General features: G+C 38.0%; 1 protein-coding gene across 1 annotated transcript; it reads right to left on the bottom strand.

The window, feature by feature from the left end:
* Positions 1–140: 140 nt before the first annotated feature.
* Positions 141–24,089, bottom strand: LOC105931600 (T-cell surface glycoprotein CD4). Its single transcript, XM_036127780.1, is given in 12 exon segments — positions 141–1,023; positions 1,161–1,204; positions 1,292–1,392; positions 1,549–1,759; positions 1,761–1,801; positions 1,919–2,306; positions 2,365–2,609; positions 2,828–2,980; positions 3,125–3,280; positions 3,369–3,436; positions 8,187–8,310; positions 24,018–24,089. Coding segments are annotated over 10 exon segments (1,425 nt in total). The 5' UTR covers positions 3,424–3,436; positions 8,187–8,310; positions 24,018–24,089; the 3' UTR covers positions 141–992.
* Between the last annotated feature and the right edge of the window lie 1,273 nt (positions 24,090–25,362).

Here is a 25,362-nt window from a genome sequence, read left to right as displayed (position 1 = left end):
TATGGGATTCACTGATATGCTCTATATAATTTTATTAAAAACATTTAGGGAAGCATGAAAAGCTCCTGTGCAAAGATGAGGATCAATCTGTTTTGTCTGACTCTGGCAATAAAGACGAAATACAGAAAAACTCTGCTGACTTTTTTTTTTTTTTTTGTAGTCTGAACTCTTAAACTTGATGGGTGTGACAAGTCAAGATGTTGAGTTCTTTGAGCATCATTAAAAGCAAGCATCCATGATAGTTTCTTATGATATTATTCTATTTTTATATATTGTGACTATGCTATTTCTGCTAAAAAGCAGAGTTTGAACCATTTTTCAGAACAATTTATTCTGTTTTTATATTTTAAATTTTTTTCACTCTCTTTAAAAGGGTGGTAAAACCTGTTCCTCCTTCCATTTTATACCACCTCTATGTGCATATAAAATTAAATCTCCAGGTATTTATTTATTTATTTCCATAAACCATGGAGCTAAATATTCTTCAGTTTGGTTAAAAAAAATGTACAGAATAAAATGATTCTGTGTTTTACTTTCTGAAGATTTAAACTCAGGCTGTTTTTCTAGTGACTGTTGTTCCCATCCCTGTTGGAGTAAACCTTTAAACTTTACATGCAAGATTACATAATATTCAAGTTCAAGCCAAAACGACAGTCAGTGACCTCCAGCTGATATAGTTACTGGAGTCTTAAAATCACTGGTTGGAAAAGTTGGAACAACATTTTTCAACAGTTTTGTTCTCAAAAGGTGAAATTACAATTACCCGTAAGAAACAATCCAAAATGGCAAGTAAACTGGTTGATATTTACAACTTTAACATTGACTTTCTCTCATCTTTCGTTTTGGCAATGTCTGAAAGTTGACGTCTCTTCAAAACTTATCCAAGGTGTAAGAGAAAGCTTCCACAGTTCAGAAGATATGAGGTTCCATTTGGGACAAAAATGTATCTGTTTGCATGATGCTCTGGTGTCCTGTTGTGAATTTCCCGACTATTAGGCCTTGTAGAAACCCTTTGGCTTTGGGCTGAAAAAGAGAGAAAAAAAATAGTGTTGCACTCAATAAAAGCGACAAAGATATAAAAAAAATTCTTAAAGCTTTAATCGTGTGTAAATGTAAATATGCACGCGGTCCTGTCAATCCAGGAAATGGTTAACGCTCACGTTTCGCACTTGCAGAGTCGGTGCCTTAAATGTCTCATCTTCCTCTGATAGAAAAAGAAAGACAGGCAAGTTAAGAAAAGCTAGAATTTATGTTTGCTCCACCTGAAAACGAGGAAGGAGTTTAACTCCACCTGTCTGCGCCGGAAGAGGGTGAAGGCGAGCGCAAGGAGGAGGATCAGGATGACTGCAGCGGCGCATATGGTCACCATCATCCACACAGTCAGAATGGGTTCTGTGGAGAACAGAGAAATAGAGTCATCAAACAATATACAGTAGCTACAAAAAAAAAAACACGACAGGTAAAACCAGGTTTCTGTCTTGAAGCTTTGTGGCCACAGGTTCATAAGCGTGTCATATTTCCTGCTCTCCTCTCGCTTCCTGTGCTCACCGATCTTCAGTGTTATCACGGCTGACGTCAGCGTCGCCCCGCTCCGCCTCAGCTCACACCTCCAGCTTCCAGAGTCCTCCGTTCCCACTCTCGGTATCATGAGATGGCTGGACCGAAGCTCGTCCTTCGCTAGGGATGACGTCTTCGGGGGGAACCAATTCACCTGAACGTCAGGATCCAGAGGACCACCAGTGGAACAGGAGAGGTTCAAGGGATTGGCCTGAAATTAAGTCTGTTCCCGGGGAGGGGATGACTGGAGAACAAAGAAGAAAGACTTTTATTTTATCAACTAAAATAATACAAAAATTCAGTAATTACAAAAGAAAAAAACAGCAGAAATATCCCCTGTTGAAGGTTTGCTTTCACTTACTTTGCAGCACCTCTACTAGCACGGTCCGGCTGATGGTGAAGCCATTTGTAAATGTTATGGAGCAAGTGTAGTTCCCTCTGTCATCTACGCTTGAAGGCTTTCTGTACAAAGAAAAATTTCCACCCTTTGTGAAGTTTTCATAATTCAGGCCTCTGGAGTTCTCCTCTTGTGGTTCATTCTTTGGTGAAATGGAGAAGATAGACTGCCGATCAGAAGATGTTTGAGGGATGAAGAACCACTGGACTCTCTTGATTTTGGTCGGTATTTGTTGCACAAACGCGTTGGGAGTAATCAGAAAAGGCACGGTGAGGGGGAAGTTTGTAGATGTAAAAAGATGTTCGGATGTAGAAGAGAAATCTAAAATTGAGAAAAGGGGGGAAGACACAAAATTATTTTTTTTCCAAATTGCAGGTTAACCGTTGCAGCATGAAACGACGTGTTTTCACATCCAACAACTCACCTACAACTGAAACAGGCAATTTGAACCTGGATTTTTTTCCATTATCCTCCACAACACATGCCCACTCTCCGTTGTCTCGGGTTCCTGCTCTCTTTTGAACTCTACGGTCAGTATAATCACTCTGGCCCATTGGGTTCATCCAGAAAACTGAGGGTTTGCGTTGAGTCTCAACATTGCAGCTCAGAGTCAGAGAATCTCCAGGGATCACCGGTGAGGTTTCCTCCATACTCACTAACGCAGAAAAGATAAAACAACATGCATGGATCTGAAACTCGGAATCAAAACTCTTGAAAACAACTTAAATTAAGTAAATCTGATCCGATAATCTATAATATGAACGATACAACTCTGAGCAAGACACTGTGAGAACATTTGTTAATGTATCCATCCTATTTTAAACTTAAATGTGTTTTGGTTAAAGTGATATACATTTAGAGTTTTTTTCTTACCACTGACTTTAAACAGATGAAATGTTGGTTTTAAGCAGACTTTCTTACTATCTGACACTCTACAGACAAAAGTCCCAAAGTTATTCTCCTCGATGTTTTTGATGATCAGCGATGACTGGTCAGATAAAGACAACTTGTCTTTCCAGACGTCATCTGTAATGGGAAATTCATTGAATTTTAAATAATGGCAAAAGTACCTCAAATTGCTACATAATATAAATATTGTTTTTATTGGTAAACTCTAAAATACATAAATAAATAAAAATGTAAACTTCAGTATTCCAGTGCTTCTCTCACCATGTTTAACATGCTTTCTGCCTAAATAGTTCATGTCGGCAAGATCAAGTCCGTCTTCTCTTCCAAAGAACCAGCTGACGTAATAATTGTCACAACGGTCTGATAATTGAAGTTCAACATTGTCTCCAACTTGAACATAAATCACTTTATCAGCCCCTAAGGGAGAAATAATGTTAAGCGTTGATATGCAAAACCAAAACCTCTTCTTTTTTTTTTCTTTAAATCTGTACTTGCCGTTTCTTACCATTGGTCTTGAAGACAATTATGAGGAAGACGAAGAACTGAAGAACCTTCCTCATTTTAATGTCAACCCTGAAACATACAGTAGAAGAAAAGTAAGAAACAGACCTTTGTAGCGGAAAACTGATTACATTGAAGTAATTTTCTACATAGCACCAAATCACGGTCAATAGATTTGCACAGAAAAGGCACATTTATACCTGAAAAAATTATGACCTAAACATTGAGCTCTGTGGAACACCTTTAGCCTTGTTTTCATGAACTAAGTTTCCCAAATTCACGAATAAGAAAAACTTATTAAACAGTCTTTTTACATCAAAACAAACTATTGTGGTTCACATGACTATGTCCAAATGTGGTTACAAGTTATATGCTTACAAATGTAATCACATTAATGAAGCTTTGTTTTTCTTTGTTTTAGTTTTTTTGGGAATATGTTATCATGTCATTTCCTGCTATTTTAGCACACCATTTTTTTGCCTTAATTTACACTTTATAAAAACACGTTAAGCCAGAATGTGAATATTTAGTTGCAGCTTCTAGTAGTATTATCTATGTTTTAAACTATATTTTTACAGCTTTATTTGGCAGAAGTGTTTATATTTTACTACACAATATCGTTTCCATATCAGATTTCGGTAAAAATTGAAAGGATTTAACCGGAAGCAACCCTGGGGTTGTGGTGGTCTCAGATTTTGAGAGATTTGAGGAGATAAAAGAGGAAAGGTTCAGAGAGCTGAGAGTAGGCGGCCTGTGGTGGGCTTCGGATGAAAACAGGCAGGCAAGTGTTGAGGGGGAAGAGACACACAGAGAGCGTACGCTGGGTTGTGGTGGGACTTGATTTAGTTAAGGTGCAGATTCTTATCCCAGTCCTCCCCTCTCTTCTTCCTCCCCCTCTGCCTCTCACACCCCCTCTCTTCCTCCTCTGTTCCACGAAAGACGGATCTCTCCACGCTTAAAGGGAGAAAAAAGAGACACCACAGCACCAGCAGCGCACACAGACTGTGGTTTAAAGTACATATTTCTCCTTTTATGCTTGTTTTACTTTTTCGTCGCTCTTTCACTTCTCTTTTACTTTATGTACCAAACAACTGCTTTAAATCGTTTATATCAAAGAATAAGTGGCGGATTACCCCACAACTGTCATTCATAGAAAAATATTGATAATTTTCATGCTTGAGCCAATAATAAATCAACAGTTTTATTTGTCAGTCGCTGTGCGTGTGTTTTATTGTTGTTTAAAAGGATTTTTTATTCAAATTAGAAAAACCTTGTAAAGCTCTGTCTGGTTTACACCCAACATGTAGAATCAATAAAAATAAATGGTATGATTTGTTTGAAATATAGTTTGAACAAAACAGATCATGTCCTAAGAGATAAAGATTACAATGCTGGACCTTGATTTAGATTTTAGTGAACATAAGAGACTCAAACGTGAACTGATGTGACTGTATTACTCTTCCTGAGATTGTTATTTCTACGTTCAACATACGGTTCATCATATTGTATAAATATGGATCATCATATTTTAAAACAGCCTAAGTCGCATTAAAAAAAAATTGAATATTTAAATATATGTAAACAAGCAAAGGAATAAGAATCAGCGGTAAAAAGCAAGTTTGTGCACACAAACAAGGAATTTGACTTCGGTTCCGCTTCGCTCTCACTGAAAACATTTTAAATATAAATATATAAAAAGGGCAATCATTTTTTAATACTGTATACATATATTCAGTGTTTTTACAAAAGAGGACGACATGGTTGGAGTGGTGCGAATATGCATGGTATGGGTTTGGTGTTCATCAGAGTAACACTCTGATGAGTTTTCATGATTTGCGATCAACATTCGACCCGAGAAGGCCATGTTGCTGGTTTGGGTCCACCTGATCATCTTCTCCGCTTGTCTATTCTGCATGAAGCTTGCATGTTCTCCCTGTGCATGAGTGGGTTATCTCCGGGTACTTTGGTTTCCTCCCACAGACCAAAAATATGACTTAGGTGAACTGGTCTCTCTAAATTGCCATTAGGAATGAGTTTCCCTGCCTCTCACCCAATGACCGCAGGAGATGTGCACCATCTCCTCCCGCTACGCTGCAATGATAAGCAGTAATTATATATATATATATATATATATATATATATATATATATATATATATATATATATATATATATATATATATATATCCTGCTCTGGCTGCAGGATTAGATATCCCTGGTCTGCTGTCCGTCTGGGGAAGCTGTGCAGCCGAAACACATCCTTTGACATTTGATTTTGGAGATTTTACCAAATATCAGCAAATAATATCAGTATGGAAACATGCTAGCATTAGCCACGTTGGCAGATACGAAAAAAGCAAAAAACACCACCAGATGGAGAAAGCACTAGTTTTCTGAAGTCCGTGGCTGATTTTTTTTGTCAAGTCAGATATACCTTCACACTTGTTTGTTGGAGCTATGGCTTTTAGTAGATTCAGTGACCCAGCTGACCCCAGCAGCAGGTTTTTGAAGTCCATGCAGCGGAGTCTCTAGTCGCAGTGACGCTTTAATTCGCACTGCAGCGTCCTCAGCTGATGTTGATGTTAATTTATCACTGCTGACGTTTTGAGCATATGTAGTTAAGATAAAAACTATTAATAGCTCTGGTGATTTTGGATTTTAAGTTGTTTTCAGTAAACCAGCAATTTTGTTTCTGACGGGAAACAAGACAGTCATCTCTCAAAAGATAATAAAAGATAAAAAACAATACAAAAGTAGCAGGCCATAATGTTTTTAAATACATTTTTTGATTTCAAATTTATTTATATATCGGCAATTTACAGCACGTTATCTCAAGGCACTTTTGACCAAATCATCCAGGCAGATTGGTCAAAAAGTTTCCTATCTAAGTAAAAGCAGCAGATTTTATCAAGTCTTTGACAAGCAGCATTGACTACTCCTGAAAGAGCGTAGAGCCACAGGGACAGTTGTCGGCATTGTTGATCGCTTTGCAGCAATCCCTCATACCGAGCATGCATTAAGCGGCACTGGATCTGTTTATATTTAGATATTATTAATAAATGGTCCTTCAAAAATAATTTAAAGCCTTATGAATATTAAATAAATAATCTTTACTTCCATTACAGCGGTAAAACCTTTTTTTAATTGCTGCGCATGTGAGTAAATGTATCCACTTGTATTTCCATTACTTTATCTTTTGTCATGAGCGACAACTTTTAGGGTCTCCTTCCCATCACCCTAATATTTAGCTCCCTCTGCAGAGATTCCCCGTTAGATACAAGCCTGGACTATGGCTGGATTGTTCCAAAACACCTAATTTTACTTCCAGTTAGAAGAAACAAATTGGTATATATATATATATATATATATATATACTTTAAAGACAAATTTGGGGCTTAATTTCACCTTAATATTAGTTTCGGCCTATCTGTTGACGCCTCATCATGAGTGACTTGGACAGCTACCAGAACAAAAGTTATATATTTGTGGCTTGTATAATTTAAGGCATCATTGTACTGAAAAAGTAACACAAGAAAAAATGGCATATCATTTGCAGGATTTTTTGTTTTCTAAGGTTTTAGCTGCTTCGCTATACTTTCCCATCTAAATCATTGAAAGCATAAAGAACAGTAGATACCATGAGTCACACACAATTGGACAGAAATTGAAAAAGTCTTCATCATTCGCTGATGTCTAAGATATTTGAATCTAGAATGCAGAGAGGCACAGATGATAAGCAGACGTTCAAAGTCTTTGCGCCTATAGAAGTTTAACCCAGAAACCACTGCGATCGTATCCGCAGCAGGATGAAGATCCACCAGTGAAGAGGGGGGAGGGTCAAAAACAAAGGGCAGGCCTTCACTCTCATTCTGTCTTTATTTGTTGGATGTATTATTATTCTATTGATTTTTCATGAGGTGAAATTTGAGGTGAAATTTCAATAACAATAACAAAAAAACAGAAAAAATAATCTCATGATTTTGGACAAACTTTAAATGTTTTCACATGTAAAAATTGGTTTTATTGATTTGCACCTTCAATATTTCTCCATATGCAGTTTTTTTAAATAAATAGTTAATGCAGATAATAAAAAGACCCAAATTTAGACAAATGAAGATATTTTTCATGAAAATCTGGTAAATAAGTTCATTGTTACTGTGAACTGAGGTGATTAATTTGTTTACTACTGTAACTGATTGCACTCGAATTGATGGTTTATCTTTACTATTTTTTTTGCATTAATCTATTGTGTCAGTTTATAAGTAATTAAAATACCAGTCTAAACATTATTTTTATTCATAATTGTTTACGTGCATTTAGATTATAATTTACAAGTTGCACATAATTTTGACACATAGCGACATTAGCGCTTAGTGCAGGGGACCGATGTCGAATACCTCCAAAGCGTAAATCTGATTTATCATAAAAGAAAAATAATAAATAGACAAGATGGGATTTACTATAGAGAATTAGAAAAGTTTTTAATTGTTTGCAGCGTAATTACACATTTTGTGATATTTATTATTAATTTGTTTATATTTTTACTTTGTTTTGCATTCAGCGCTTTATGTTTCTGTTAATAAGAGTGTCATATATACAGAGAATGAGTGTTGCATCAGTGCACACAGCTTGACATTTATATCCTGTGATTACAATAATTGTCTGATGTTAAGGCCCCACTGGGCCTTCGGAGTAAACGGCTTGAGATTATTGCAAAACACATCGCTCAAAAACGGTGTCATTGTTAAATAAATATGTTAAAAGCAATTTAGGTGTTTTAAAACAAGTGTAAACATAGGTTAAAATAAAAAGCGCATACTTACAGCCCCCTTCCAGCGTCAAGCTCAGGTATGTGCTCGGTGATCCGGAGTCAGGCGGAAATGCTTTGTATTTATCTAACGAGCTCTGTTTTTAAGAACCGTTGCACCTCCCACAGCAGCGATTGGCCTGAAAGAGAGAAACATGGTTCCTAATTAAAGCCGGAACCACAATAATGACCTCTGATTGGTTGTTACAGAGAAAAAGGACACATCTGCACACAAACATTTTTTTTTTACTATCTAACAGTTTCCTTTTATTTGTTACAAGAATTTCCAGGCTGAATTACGGCTCAAATACACAAAAATCGTAATTTGCGTAAGATAAAGATACCACATCAAATCAATAAGTAACATTTTATTGACAATGTTTGACAGTTTTAGTAAAAAAAAAAACATTTATAAGCAGCCAAATAAACAATTAATAAATGTAAATGTAATTTGCAGACACAACGAAATGGTTTCAATGGACCAATGATGAGCTCGCTTTAAACGCCTCACATCAGTTTTTGCTCAACTTTGTTTTATTTTCCACCCTTTTGGAGTTTTAACGTGTGAGAGACTGAGAGCAATTTTAAAAAGCAATCGTCCCTAAAACTAAACCATCAAAACAAACATACACGAGTAGGTTAGGACAATTAGAAAAAGAAACCATAACAACTTTGGGAAAAATGTAAATTGTTCAATTTATTCTGCATAATTTCATATGGAGGAAAAACGGAACAGTTTTGTCCCAGAACGCTTTGACCGATCTCAGCGTTCGTCTCCAAACATCCACCCTTCGATCATGAAAAGAGAGTTTATCCGCTTTTTTCAGCCTTTTTTAACACCTGAAGCAGCTCACCAGTGTAACAACTATCAAGTTTGTTAGCACCACGATAAATAGACGATACAATGAGGATTAAAGGAGCAACGAGGCCATTTGGATAGTGAAGACTCTGTATTTCCTTGTCTTATGTGCGCTTTATAATAACGACAACTTGAAAAAGGGAACCTTACTGCACCATACAAGCTGATAAAATTAACTTTGATGCAAGGTTACTTGCTGTGGGACATGTACCAGCCACACACTGGACGTCCATGGACATCTTTTATGTGGCTATTTCTGGTCAGTCCTTTTGTCTGTGCAGAGAATCTGACTTTTTCAGCCAAAGTTTCACATTTAGTCCAAAATAAATAAAGCCCATTTGATCAACTCTGACGTTTTTAGACAAGAACAATTTGCCGTTAGGTCGACGACTTTTCTTTCTTTACTTTTTAACCACATTTTTTTCAAAGTTTAGACAGAACTCATTGCTGTTTAATGCGCCGCAGCTTCTTTTTCCATCTGTTGAAGATGCAGCTTTAGGTAAAGCGTTAAAAATCTAACACTCTTTATCTTTGCTTCATCAAAATTAAAATTATTTCACTTTGGTTTGGACTCATCATTCAAAATTCCTGATGTGAAACGTTATTAATTTTCAGAAAAGTGTTGGACTTTATTGGGGTTTAGGACCAAAACTTGTCCGTCAGTGAATATTTGGTTTTAGACGACCAGCCAAACTGTCTGCCGCCGACCGTAACGTGACACCGATGACTTTTTGACAATCGATGACTATTTATACTTGCTCATTTTGGGCTTGCATTGCACTCTTAAAGTTTAAAAGTCCTCTAAACATTGACTGTAATAAATTGTTCTGAGTATATTTGGAACCTGTGGCTGAGTTTGGTCTTGTGATCATGTTTATTCCTGCCCAATGGTACATTAGTTTTGGCCGTTTTACCACAATAGACCTGAACTACTTTCTGTAAACGTAAACTTTTCTCTTCAGATTGCCATAGTCTCCTCACTGTTGGTCAGGCAACACATTTGACCCTTTTTTGCTCCATCAGACTAGTCATGGCTTTGGGAAAAGCCGTCATTCAGGATGAAGAAAATTAAACATTCAACTAGAGGAAACTGTGATTGGTGGCAATCCTTTAGAAACCTTTTAAATATGCTGAAACATATCAGTCAATCAATCAATCAATCAATCAATCAATCAATCAATCAATCAATCAATCAATTGCCAGTAAAGGCAATTAAAGTGTGTCACAAATGAAAACAATAAAAACATACAGAGATAAACAAAACTAAGCATAGAACCATAAGAACAGGCAGAAAAGATTAAAAAATCAGGAATAGAGTCACTGCCATTAAGAATGAAATATTAGTGTCTTATTTTTGTTTTTTTCTTAAATCATCAGTTTATTATAACAAACAATAATAGAAAGTGTCACAAACTAACAACTGAGTTGTTTATTTTTGTACTCGAAGTCCTATATACTTTCATATTGAGTCGGTATAGTTTTTTTCCTCAATTAATCCATTAAAAAGAAATAAAAACGCTGTGATTTAAAAATATAATTTTATGCTTTTATGGACAATTTTTTAGTTAACTGCATTTAAACGCCATTAAAAATGACTGAAGGAGTTTTGGTCACATCCGGCAACCCAAAATTTTAATAAGTCTGTAAATGGAAAGATTTACCATTTCAGCATGTTTCTTTAACACGCTGTAAAGACAGAAAACTGGATTGAATCATATGGAAACAGTTTATCAGAACCAAAGTTTGACATTTTAAAAAAACTTTTTTTAAATTCAAAAACCTTGACCAAATTGTTAACTCTCACAGAGATGCTTCATCGCTTTTTACTGTAAAAAATCCATATCTGATTTCTTTGCTTTTCAAATCTAAAGTAAATATTGACAAACTGTTTCTCTCTAAAATACATGCGACTTATTGGAAGATTGAAGCGAAAGATCTGCTCATGTTTCAATCTTCAGTAGATGCGTCCATGCAGGCCAAAAGTATTCATGGGTCATAAAAAGTATAACTTTCAAAAAAATATAGATTAAAAAAATACATCTAAATTAAGTCTTTCCAAACCGGTTAAAATAACCTGGACAATATTTAAGGAAATGGACAAAGTAATTTGGGTTTCTGTGTGGATCCAGGACATGAAAAGGTTGCATGTTTGCCAGATTAAAAGAAAATAACAGATTTTTGTGTTGATTACTTTCTTATCTTTTTCTGTCTATTCTAAGCAACACAAACAGTATATAATCATCTTTCTTCAAAAAACGTATGCTGTTTTTAGCCAAGTTCAGTGAATGGGTGGACGAGCTTTAATGACTAAAAGACACTGGATGGTTCTGGTCCAGGTAACTTTGAAAATTAAAATGAAGGTTTTACAAAAAGTAGCTTGTAAAAGATGAATATTTTTTGCTGTACCTAACATTTTTCTGCATCTTGTTTAAAAGGCCTTGCGCTGAAAATGTGTTTAAAATGTGCCAGTGTGCATCAACCGTCTGTCCCGGTGGGCTGAATCTGTGCCGTTCTGGAAGGTCGGCGACGGCCTCACGAAATCGTCACGAGTCTCGTCTGCGCCAAACTGTGTTGGATTTCTGTCGTTTCTTACTTTTGTCTAATTTTGGTACAGGCTGCTTCTTTTAGTCTACATCAAAGTTCAACCACAAGTGTCTTTAGAGATACGCCAGTCAATCAAGAAGTGATCAGAATCAAGTAGTCTGATCTGAAAATCTTTTTCTTCCCCAATTCATTGAATGCATCAAAAAAAAAGACCACCCAACATTTTTGCGCTTTGAAATGCACCAAGTAACAAGCTTTTATTTTCTCAGAGTAGATAAAAGATCAAACGACGATCAGAGACATGTGCTTTGATGCAGTGGTACCCAATTCCAGTCCTCTAGAGCTACTTTCCTGCAACTTTGGAGACGTGTCCCTTCTCCAACACACCTGAACCAAATGAGAGGCTTGTTAGCAGGCCTTTGCTGAGTTAGCAGCTGATTCAACCATTTGATTCAGATGACTTGGGGGATGGGATGAATCTAAAAGTTGCAAGGGAAATAGGAAAAAGCAGTTGTAGTTAGACTTGTATGCATAAAAAGGGTTAATCTACATATACTGTCTTCTATTTATAGTGATTAAGATAAAAAAAATCAGAATCGGCACGTCAGTCCTGAAGAAAGGATTTCAGCATCGGCCAAAAAAATGGTTGATCGGTGCATCTCTAAGAGTTGCTGAGATGAGCGTCGTCAACAGAAGTTTAGTTCTGGGTGAAACGTCACTTTGTGAGACTTTGAGTGCAAACAGACAGTTTCGCAGACATATGTGAAGCTATTTGTTTTTTAAATCATGGTATTTCCCAAGCTAACTGCATGAAATCACTTTTTGGATAATTAGTGACAGGAGAAACACATTTCACCCTGTTAAAACAGTAGCTTATAAGCAGAATATTTCGTGTGTGGCAGCGACAGAGATCAGATCAGTGGGACGGGCGCCTCAGAAACACTCTGCTGAGGTGGTTTGGAGACAGGAACCACAACAAGGACAAAACAAACATCTCGTACACGTCTCATGTGTCTCTCTGAGGTTTCTGTGCTTGCCTCTGTACTGCCTTCATGAAGGCTTCACACCTGCTTCTGTTCCCTCTGAGCTCGTAAAACGAGGCGAGCCCCGATGTTTCCTCTGCACGCCCGAAAGCTGCAGGTTAGAAACGCGTCTGCTGCAAAAATAATCGGCCTCTTTCTCAAAGAGGATCTGGACGTGGATCTGTTCGAAAAGGCAGGTCGAACCCGACGTTCTTCCCCTGTTGGACGTGTGTTTTTGTCGATTCGTGATTTTGATGGAAAACACCAGAAAGCGAGGACTCCCTCGTTAGTCACTCACCTACCGAGGGCGTGTGTGTATCACATCGTGTCATTATCGAAAGAAAGAAAGACCCAGTGTGGGTCACATTCAAGAAACAAGGAGTGAATCACATTTTTCACTTTGCTCATCCTCCGTTTTCTCCCACAGAGGGTTTCCCTCAGTGATCAATCGCAGTTTTTATTCCTCTTTTTTCTATTTATTTGCATTCAGAATAACCATTTCAGGTTGCAGCTACTGTATGCCATTATCAGTGGGCAGCAGACCTCTGGAGGCTGAGGCTTGGTGGAAAAGAGCTGAACGTTTCCCTCTCTGTAACGCTTTGAATGTCTCAATAATACACAAAATGTCAGCGGAAAAGAAAATCAGAAACAAGTGACATTCTGCTCAATGACTTGAATAATTATTTTTTTTTTTTGTCTTTTACATCACCAAGGGGAACTTCATTCAAGCTTTTTTGAAACCTCAACCTTGTGAAACTGTAGATGAGGACAGAAAAGTTTACTGTCTCTCCCACTCATTTCTTCTTCATCTGTGATGTTATTTTTGGCTCGTAGGCTGCTCGCTGATCATTTCGTCAGAATGGAAATACAGGTTCCGACCGAGTAGTTTAGAAGACAAACAGGGTTACAGTAAAGGAGAAAACTCCAGCGAGAATACAGCATTAAATGGATGTGCAGGGCATTTGTTGTGGCAGTTCAACGACAACAAAAAAAAAAGACCACTTTCTCCCTGTTTCAGCCCACTAGAAACACAAACTTCAAAGTATTTTACCAGGACAGACCAAAGCAAAGGTTGAAGGAAAATAATGTTTTTGAATGTAAGCTCAGTCAAATTAGATGGTGAGCATCTGTTAGCATGAATTTACAAGTCTTGCCACAGATTCTCACCTGAATTTTGGTCTGGGCTTTGACTGGGCCATTGTAACACCCTCATCTAGACCCCACCCCCTTCACATCCCTGCTCTGTGTGTGGGGTTGCTTCTCAGCTGAAAGCTGAACATCTTTGGCAGGTTCCTACAGGGTTTCATCCATGATTTTCCAGTATTTAGCTCCACCCAGCTTCCCTTCCCCCACTGAAGAAAAGCCGGCCCACGGCATGATGCTGCCACCACTATGTTACACCATGGTGGTGCTTTCCAGGTTATGTGCTCTGCTACACATTGCATTTTCTATGTCAGTCAAAAAGTTACATTCTGGTCTCACCTGACTAAATCCTTTTTCTACGTGTTTGCTGTGTCTCCAGTGTGACTGATAATGTGTAGCATTTTACGAAACCGTTTGGGGGGGAAGGAGGGACGTTCAGCAGAAGTTTCCGAGCTGATTGAGCGAAGCAACACCTAGTGCCCGCCTACCAAAGGTTGATTTTAGCCAATCACGGTATTGAATGAAAATGTAAGCAAGCAGCATGGCGCCATTAGAAACCACAACAAGTTAAGCTGGTCACGGTGCTTATCTGGATAGCGACACTGGTGACAGTCGGGGATTCTGACTAAACAGATGAGATAGCAGCTGCTATGTGCGTCCTCCATGTTTATTTTAGTTCAGCTTTGGGCTTTCTGTATGTCCCGCCTTAAACCATAATACTGTAGCGTGATTGGCCCAACCCGTTTTGGGTCAGTGGTGAATGATTGAGGCACTAGTGGGACAAGATGGATTCTCTGCAGCTCCTCCAAGTTACTATGGGGCATTTGATAGGTTTTAATTTGTGCCGTACTCTCTCCATGTTTGGATTGAACAGACCTCTGTTTGTGAGATGTTCAAAGCTTAGCTAGCCTAACCCTTCTTTAAACCTCTGCTTTCTTCCTGACATGTCTGCTGCGTTCCTCGGGCTTCATGATGCTGTTTGTTATCCAGTGTTCTCTAATAAACCTCTAGAACCTGATCTGAACAGCTGGATTTATACTGAGATTAAATCACACACAGGCAGCGTCTGTTTGCTCATTTGGATTTTATTTAGGGCTATGGGAGTAAAAGGGACCAAATACAAATGTATGTCGCTCTTTTGAAAGACTTTTATTCGTAAAAATGTTGAAAATCATGTGTAATTGTTCTTCTACTTCATAATTATGAGCTACCTGTTCTATAACAGGGGACTGCAACTTGCAACTCCAAAGCCGAAAGCAGCACTTTGGATCTCTTTGATAACTTTGGCTAAAAATGATTGCGAATCAACCAATGTTTTTAGATATAGATATAACAACAAATGCAGGTTTTAGCCGTTTTCAGTGTTTGTTTTTTTGTTTTTTTGCATTGAATTTGCCTTGAATTAACTAAATACGACTAAAAGTATTAGTACTATTTTCTTAGATCTATGTTTCTTAGATTAGATTGTCAACTATCTACCTTTTTTGCATCATTTTCCACAAATATTACCATCCCATTGAAGAAAAAACTTATCTTTCATGTTTTTGCAACAGTTTTGTCTTTTCCTCTAGTTTTATCTAAATATAAAAATAAAATGGTGGGTCTTTAAAAATGACAACAAATGTTCTATAGTAGATATTAATCAGAAATTTTGAGTAGTCTTTTTTCCAAAAGTATTGTGGCTCTAAATGAGTTTTCTTTAGGGTAAAATGGCTTTTTGGATTGTAAAAGGTGCAGATCCCTGGTCTATGACATAAAATCCCAATAAAACACACAAATGTTTGAGCTTGTAAATAAAAAAAATGAGGAGAAGTTTGATGGGTGTAAATATTTTTGGAAAGCATTTTACAGGCCTGATGGAAGAACTTAATTACAACACATAACAAGCTCAAGGGAAGCAAAATAAATCCTCCAACTCTCTCTGGCAAAATAAGTAAAATAAGCCTCTTTTTTTTTCAGGGCAAACAACTACAACTTCAAACTTTTCAAGAGCGTTTAAAGAGACCTGAAGCCTCTCCTGTAGGAATATAGCAAGATAATTTCAAAGTTGTTTAGCACGTTCATTATCAATCGCTCTTTGAGGTCGTCGTGCCTGAGGGTAAAAGTGGCTGGATATTTTACAATAATTTTAGCTTCCTCAGGGTTTAGAGGTCTGATTGGAGCAGCATAAGAAGTAGAAACAGACACAGAAGAAACTAATTATACCACAATGAATCTAATTCAACTAATAGTGTTGTTGAGGGGGGGGGGGAAGAAATCATCACTAAAGTCATAGAAAAAGGAAAACGGCTGAGGAAGTCTGCATGAAGATGTGCCTCATCGATCCTGAAGAAGATCCAGCCTCTCACTGAAATCACAGCAAGAGCTCGAGACGTGAAAGACGTTAGCATCGTTGTTTTTGCATCAACTTCCAGACTGTTGATTTCAATTTTTTTACACACAAGCCCATCAATCCGGACTCTTTTAGGCCGTGCATTTAAAGAGGATTCATCTATAAGTTATCATCCTCTCTGAGGCACGTTGCATTTCCAGTTTAACACATGCACTGTGGTTAAAAAAGAAACCTACAGATTACCATTTAAACTGTGATTGGTTAATGATGGCGTTAGTTTGCCCTGGAAAACCTGCCGTGCCTACATTCTGCGCCGTCAGCATCATTTACTGTTTATGCTTCATTAAATTCTGCATGCATTTGTCTTTTTTCTGTGAACTTGTGTAGAAATTGTAATATTGCTACTGCAATAAAAAACAAAAACTGTCATGCATGTAAAAAATAAGTTAAAGAATCCCAGAAGTTTCAGCTTCATTGAAGGTTTTACTCGTTTCTTAGCGAACTTATAATGGAAGAGTTGCAAGGTGTGTTAAACTAAAAGCCTCTGAGGCAATGTGTGTAAAAAATACAGGGTTAAAAGAACAAAACTATGGCTCTGTTGAATGTTGGTGTGATTACTTTTTGTCTACCTGTCTGCTACAAATAACATTAACAATATGATTTTATATGCTTTTATTTTGTTATTAGGCTGATAAAGCAGTGCGTGACAATTTAAAAGGGTTTTGTATAATTGCAATCCATGTATCAGAAATTGCTCTATATTTGTTTCTTATTTAGAAATTCGGAAAAGTGTTTTGTCTTTTCTGTTTTAAAATTTCTCCTTTCTTTGTCCTGACAAAAACAATGTAAATCAGAGATGTTTTTTTTAATAATACTGAGTTCTGTCCTGACACCCAAGGCAAGCAGTGTAGTGGGTCTGGTTGCCTAACGGTGTCACAGTAGATTTGTTATTTTAAAAGTTTAAGAAAAAATTATAAAATTCCTCAAGTTTTATCGTTAGCGTTAAAACTTTAATGCACAATAGCCCACGGCTGGATCAGGTTCTGGTTCAGCATCAAAGAGGACAGCTATAGAGGGACAAAGATGGCGAGGAGGAGAGAAAAAGGAGAAGAGGTGGTGGCAGCCATAGAAAGCATAACTAAATAAAAACAACAACAAACTAAATAAAAGTTAAACACAGTAACGCTCAAAATTATTCATACTCCTGTCAGATTTAGTGCAATTATAAAACAGGTTTGGTTGCTTTAATACCAATATTTAGGAATTCCTTTATTCATCACGGAGAAGGGTATAAGAAATCATTTTTAATAAACTGTGAATAAAAACTTTTTTCCTCCAGATTTGACCCTCAGTTTGCATTGCTTTAACATCATTTGATTGACGTCTGTCTCGTTTCCCATCAGAAACAAACCTTTTGCTTGAATAAAAGTTTAATCAAATCTTAATCTGCCAGGGGTATTAATAGTTTTGTGCTTAAACGTATCATTCTGTATTCTGCACCCACAGCCATAACAGTATGTGTTGTAAGTTATATATATATTATATTATAGTATATTATATTCGCTAAACTACAATATGTATTGCAACAACGCCCAGTTTTCAGTTCAAAAGTACCTTTTGATGATATCCTTTAAACAGTATTAAACATACCTACTACATTAATTAATTTTTTTTCTATTGGTCAGATGTAATATTGTAATCTTAAACATTAAGTTTTCATCAGCTATAAGCAGAAAATCATCATGATTACTATAAATAAAGACTTAAAGGCAAGGCAAAATGATGTATAAAGCACTTTTCAGTAACAAGATGATTCCAAGTGCTGTACATGGAAAAAAAAGGAAACATTATAGAGGAAAGAAAAAAGTTACAGAGACAGAGAGAAAACATTACAGAGGAAAGCCCGTCGCAATAGAACAGTGGCAGCAGGTTAACTCATAAGACTAGTTGGACGACAAACTTCAACACGAATATTCAAAGGCAACTCTAAAATGTGTTTTTAATCTCGATTTAAAGGAACTCAGGCTTTCAGCACTTTTACAGTTTTCTGGCAGTTTGTTCCAGATAAGTGGAGCATAGGAACTAAATGCTGCTTCTCCATGTTTAGTTCTGGTTCTAGGTATGCAGAGCAGGCTGGAGCCAGAAGACCTTAGTGGTCTGGATGGTTGATACACTGATAACAAGTCTGTGATGTATTTAGGTGCTAAGCCATTCAGGGATTTATAGACTAACAGAAGGATTTTAAAGTCTATTCTCTGAGATACAGGGAGCCAGTGTAAGGACTTTAGAACTGGGGTGATGTGCTCTACTTTCTTAGTCTTAGTGAGGACTGAAAAAGTAGCATCTGTGTACAATGTGTTTACTTAGTGAACTGAGTGACTGGAATAAACTAACTTTACATGAAATAGCCCCTAACACTCATTATTTCTCCTAAACGTGGGCGGGCCTATTTGTTGTTCAGATATTTGCTGTGTTAAAATGGCGTGCCGTTTTAACAGCGTACCGCACCATTTCAGCTCAAAGCTGTAAACCATCTGAGGAGAACAGGTAGCAAAGGTCAAGCACAAACGCGAATCAGAAAGAACTTTAGTCTTCTGTCTGTGTTTTATTCGTTATAAAAGGTTCAAGGGATCTTTATCGCCCCTTTAGGGCAATTTGCTTTACAGCTCGCAGTAGCAGACAACAAATGGTTGGTAAGACGGAGGGAAGCATGCTGAGCAGCTCTCTGACTAATTTAACAATGTTGAAAAAGCTGATTGTTAAATCAGTAAAGACCTTTGATACAGTTCAAGTAAATATGTATCCGTCCTGCCAGACCATATTTAAAAAGATTCTCAGGCAGCCGCGCCGTAGCTGATGGTCTGAAACACACAGGTGAGACGTAACGGAGCAAAAGATCAGTTTAATCATCGCACAGACGCCAAAGCCCAAGAGATAACGCGCTACAGCCTGAGAGGTGGGCCGCTACAATATCAGCCAAGTGGAGAACCTCCTCGGCCTTGAGAGCATTTTATCTCAGACAGAGCCTGAAGTCTGATCTCAATCTGCAGTTTACTTCAACGTGAACCTGAAACCTACGTGGGACTGCAGCTACACATGAGGGGAGTTTACAGGGAGGGAAATCACCTCACACATGATCATTTTACACAAAAAAAAGAGCGAGAGAATAAGTTTTCTGAACGCGTTTGAGTCGTCTGGCAGGAGGTTCGGTTTGCACCTGCAGCCCCGGCCCAGCTGACAGCTTCTGTAGACGATGGCTGCTCGGCTCCGAGACGTCCCAAAAACGACACTTTTCGCCTGCAGCGCCGCCGTTCTCTGCGCTCAGCGTCAATGTGACACAAATTTCTGCTGGGGTTTCCTGCACTTCAACGGCTGTTTTAAGGGCGAAAAGTGAAAAGCAAGCGAGCTGCTGCTTTGGCTCCTGATGGAACAGGCAACTTGAAATGGAAACACAAGAAGGAGGGACGAGCACCCGTTCATGAATTTCGGTTTCGCTTTGAATGCCCTGAATGTTCATTTGTGCAAGACAATGAAAATGGGAACTGAGTAATGCAGGTTATTATGATTCTATGAAAAGGGAATCCTATATGAGAACACCCCCGGTGAAGAGTTATATTATCATAACAGGGAAACACAGTTTGGTAATCGCCTCCAAAGCAGAAGAAAAACACACATTAAGGCTCGACAGTGGACATGAATGTTGACAGGAAAGATGATTTAAGCTCCAGCAAAAGGAAAATGGAAAATTCAATGAGGGTTTTATCCTTTAAAACAATGCAGAGCAAAAAATGCTGCAACATTTTCATAATAAGCCACCAAAACCAAGAGTTCATCACAAACTGCTGTTTTTCAGGTTTATGTGCAATAAACGGACGAGCGACAAAGAAAGCAGCTAAATTCTCAGACAACCGGCTGCTGCTGTTAAATGCACATAAAACACAACCTGGCAGAGAAAAATCCAGCAGACTGAAGGTGAAAATAGCTCAAAACAAGCATCATGAAGACAGAAGCTCCTGCAGAACTAGATAAACATTATCAATCAGAATCTCTTCATCTTAGTTTTATCACAGATATCAACAGGCCGAGGTATTTAGAAAACAAAACAAAAGATCCCTCATCATAACGATGCATCGACCGTAACAGAACTAGCACGTCTTTAAAGGTAATCTCGTAAATATAATAACTTTCCTTTTTTTTTTTCAAACAAACTCAGGAAAATAAGGGAAGCTGCTTTGTGTTCAGACAAGATCTGCTAGCAAATATGACACAAAATTCCCCGTCTTTGGCTGAAAATCGTTCACATCGCTCAAGCGAAGGAATCACATATTGCACACAAAGATTACCCCATTATACTCTACTCTACAAAACTGTGCAATTATATGGTCTTAAACTGATTAAAAGCCCAATGGAGGAAAGCACAAATGACTTTTTAAAGCAGTTTGGGATGTAGCGTACAGAAACATAACGGCGCAAACGGCCAAAGCCTTGTTCTTTTCACGCTATGATATAATACCGTTTTGCACTTTTCAGATTATAGAAAAGGTAGAAGAGATACTCTGCAACAATGTTTAAACTAGTTTTCATTTTAACTATCTTTACAGCATGAAGTCTGACCCACCTGCAGTCCAAACCGGATCATTTCACGGTGGTCGTTCGACAATTTCTACAGTAAAAATGAGACAAGGCCTAAAACCCCTTAGCGTGTTTGATCGTATGACAAACATGGATGTGAATGCAACTAAAAATAATTAGTTTAACAATGTTATGAAGGCTTAGCAACGTAACAAAGGGCTCATATCCCCAAAAAATATACCAACATAAATCTGTTTTGCTGCAACAAGTCCGAAATGAGCACAAGTGGAAATCTTACTTTTAAAATTGGATTTGACGTCTTTAACTTTAACCACACATAGGGTTGAAGTTTTCACAACAAGCCTTATTTTCTTTCCGTTAAACACGGAAGAAATGAAAATAGTTTTTTTTAAAGAAGCAAAATTTGCCCTCTTTTATATTCACAAATCCTTATTTGCAACTTTATTAACACTGTTGTAGCAAAATAATTTGAATAAAGGACACTTAAAAACGTTTTTCATCGTAGAGCGTTTATGCTCTCAGAGTTAGGAAATAGAGTTTGTGTTTATACGTGTGGTTATTTATGCAGAGGTGAAAGAAAAGGGAGCAGCTACAGCCTGAGGGCCTAAAGCCAATAAGGAGAGACCGTGGTAAAGACACGTTTTGGCATTAATGCTAAACATTCAAAAGAGTTTTTTCAATTTGATAAATGGAGAGAAACAAAACAAAAAACATTGAAATAGCTGATCAATGGCTGTCAGGTAGCTTTTTTTCTCCCCTTGTTTTGTTTTCATAGCTCTATGGCGCCAACAAGGCCATAAATCCCGGTAATCCAGGCTGGAAGATCCAGTTTAATTAGATAAAATACCAACAGCACCTCTGGGGAGGACGGTCTTTGCTTCACAGTTTTACAGCCAGAGGACTGAAGGAAAATACTGGATTTTATTCATATAACAGAGCAGAGACAAGCAGACAATTCACACCAAAAACGCCACAACAGAAACGTCACCAGACGTCCTTTTTCAGTGCTTACCTATCTAAAGGATCTTTTTGTCTTCATGAATGTTGTCAGCCTCACAAAGCAGAATTAAGTAAATATTTCACATATTATTGCTGTATTTCTAACTGAAGGGAGTGTCTTACGTCAAAGCTGCCATTAATCTCAGAAAACGAGACTGAGAATCCAGTTTATTAGAAATCTGCCTCAGCAGATATCCAGTTTATTTTTGCTGAGGCAGCACTAACAGCACCACAGCTTGACCAAAGTCACGTCAATACAGGGACGTCAGCAGGTTTCATTTTTCACCATCGCAGTCCCCCTCTTTCAAAATATCTATTTTTTTTTGTCTGCCGTAATGAGTCTTCTAAATCAGCAACATAAGGGAGGATTTTGATAATCTTTCCCATGTTAATTAGAAGGCATATTTTTACAACTCTGCCACCAAAAACAACCACGATTCCCAGAAAGCTCAAGATCACATTCCTGTGGAGCCTCGTGTAATTTTAACATTTGCCCCTGAAAACCAGTAAGACAGAAAATGTCTGCTTGATATATATATATATATATATATATATATATATATATATATATATATATATATATATATATATATATATATATCAAGAATCTTTATTGTCACCATGTGTATTTTTTTTTTTAGACAGGCACCAGGTCAGGATGTACATAGATAACATATAGGACAGCGCAAACACTACAAGACATAATATTTCAACACTTTACATATATATATATATATATATATATATATATATATATATATATATATATAAATGAAATCAGTTTCACTGACCAAACACGTTTCCTCAGAAGCTTACGGTGTGCCAGCCGTCTTTAGGGTCTGATGAGATTTGTATCCGGGTCCAAAAAGTCCGATATCGGTCTTTTTGTGAACGATATGATGTGAATTTAAACTCAAACTCTTGCTTCCTTTTTGTCCGACTGGGTAAACGCCGGGACGTATTTTGCGTTTCCAACAAACTCCTGCAGTTATCAGCTCAAAGTTTCAGCCGTTTGTCACATGAACCCTCTGACCTGAGCTGTGCACTGATGCCTTCTCTCCACAGGGATGAGATTTATTAAATTTATTCCTATTAAAGCCTCACTAGAGCTACACGGAGAAGCTCCAAACCGCCTGTGTTTACGATGAAACCCCATCAGTAACACTCGTGCAAACGCTGCAAGAACCCAGTAACTCTATTAGTGTCATAAATTACACAAAATATGCCCTGGATATAACGTTTAATCCTATTGCCCTTGCACATCGAGCCAAGGGGAGACATTATGGACATGTTCTGTCAAAAAAAATTTCATTATGACGATAATGTGAGTTATAATACCCACTGCTTTTCAGAAAACCCATGAATATTCTGCTGTTTCCTTCGGTAAATGTGCTTCCCACATCAGGATTTAGTTTGCAAATAACGTGTTTTTCAAATGCAGATAAAGAACAATTAACTACTCTAAATGCTTAATATACAACACTTGCACCTATTACAGTAGTCCAGTTTCCTTTTAGCAGCAGCTAAAGCTAAAAGTCAACAAAACCCTCAAAGAACAGCGTCACTCTCCTGGATTAATGCACTTTTATTTAAATCCATTTTGCTCTGGCGTGAAGACCTTTGTGTACTTTCTGCTGGAGCAGGATTAGCACACTTTTAGCATCCTTTTTACCCAACGGTTGCAAAATATACCCTTTACCAGCTGCTGTTGCACAAGTTCTGATCTTTCAATGTAAAGACGAGTAGGTTTATCTATTTTCGGCATGTAGGATTTGACATTTTGAAATCCTCAAGTTGACGTTGGCGCATAAGAAGAGAGAAAAAAAAAATAGAAACACTCGTAAATTAGTTTGAGAGAGGCAAAGGTTGTCGTTCCAGGTTTGTTCTGTTAAGTCCAGCAATAAACAGCTATGAAAAGTTAAATCTCAGTAAATTGGATCTAAATTTCTGACTGTTTTTCGTGGTTTTATCAGATAATTATAATAAACACAGACAATCGGTTGCTTCTTTATGTTGCTTGTAATTATCTGAATCATAGGGTTAGTTTCTGAGGTCAAACACTACTGAATACATCCCTAATCAAACCAGTTGTTGCACAAAGCAGAATAAATAAAATAAATGTCAAAATAAGGCTTGAGTTACACCAGACAGAAGCATTCACACTAATTGCCCCCTTGCTGAAGGAGTTTATCACCTGCCGCGTCTACTACACTTATTCGTACCTTATTTTAGGCCTATCACACATCACTTTCCTGACTTATAGCTCTTTTATCGGCAGAAAACCTGTTTAGATCGTCTGCTGTCCTCTATAACGAAGCTGCATGTAAAGAGAGAGAATATTTAGCAGTTACTCACTTGTGATGTTCTCAGTACAGCAATGAGTTCAGCTTTGACATTCGGCAGCCTGTACGCCGCGGCACCGTGTCGTTCATGCACACACACACACACACACACACACACAGGAAGTCAGACAGCTCTGTGATCCAATCCTTTCTGCTCTGAGCCAAAAAGGACCCCTCACCTTAAGATTTTAACACAAATTAAGCAACAGCAACAGCAACTGGAAGAAGTTATATTAGCTAAAGAGCAAACAGGATTACATTTGAATTTGGGTGAGATATTATCTCGTCGGCTATTTAGTATGTGTGTCACTGTTGTTGTTGTTGGTGTGTGTGTGTGTGTGTGTGTGTGTGTTTAACAGGTGTTTTGCTGCATGTGGAGCTGCGATGGGGTCAACACCTGCGTCTTACTGCACCAGTTGTGGGAATTTCAGAGCTTCGGAACCGGCACAGGCCCGGTTTGCTCAGACAAAGAGAGCTACGCTGCTGTTTGAAGCTGCGCTCAGACAGCTCGCTATTTTTTCATTTATCATCCTCGATTTAGAGGGTCCCACAAAAGTGTCAGTAAATATTTTATCGCGATCGCCTCTTCATGGGATTTACTGTCCCTGAAAAATAACTCCAGATAGAACCATATGTGTCTAATCAGCTGAAAACAAAAGTTTTCAGCAGATTAGACAGCACCCATCTTTCACTTAGATGCAGCACCCATCTAAGTGAAAATGTCCAAATTGTGCCCAATTAGCCTTTTTCCCTCCTTGGTATCATGTGACGCGTCACGTGTCACAAGGCCTCTTAAATTTCCCGTTATTGTTCTCCCCTCTCGCACACTGGATGTTCAATATGGCTCCTGATGGCAAATGACTCTCTCGTCTGAAGAAAAGAATCGCTGCGCTACATAAAGATGGCCGAGGCCGTAAGAAGATCGCCAAGACCGTGAAACGCAGCTGCAGCAGCGCGGCGGTCCAGACTGACAGGACACGTTCCATTCGGTACATTTGGCCTTCGCCGTGGTCGACCAAAACCACTGAGCGCACGTGTTCAGCATCAGATTCTGAGGTTGGGTTCTGAAAGGAGACGCATAAATGCTGCCAGTGTTGCTGCAGACGTAGGAAGGGTGGTGGTGGAGATCATAAGACGCACACTGCATCAAATCGGTCCGCAGAGCTGTTGTCCCACAAGCCTCTTCTACAGGTGATACACAAGCCTGAAAACAGTCCGCTTAGGACGGACAAACTAAGGACATGGACATCTGGAGCCAGGTCTGGTGAGATCAAGATTACTTGTTTGCTTCAGAAGGAGTCGAGCGCATGTGGCGGCAACCAGGTGACGAGTTCAAAGACGAGTGCGTCTTGCCTACA

The sequence above is a fragment of the Fundulus heteroclitus genome, chromosome 3 (genome assembly GCF_011125445.2).
Source record: "Fundulus heteroclitus isolate FHET01 chromosome 3, MU-UCD_Fhet_4.1, whole genome shotgun sequence".
Taxonomy (NCBI): Eukaryota; Metazoa; Chordata; class Actinopteri; order Cyprinodontiformes; family Fundulidae; genus Fundulus; species Fundulus heteroclitus.
The sequence above is the reverse complement of the archived record's forward strand: the minus strand, read 5'-3'. Positions and strand labels throughout refer to the sequence as shown.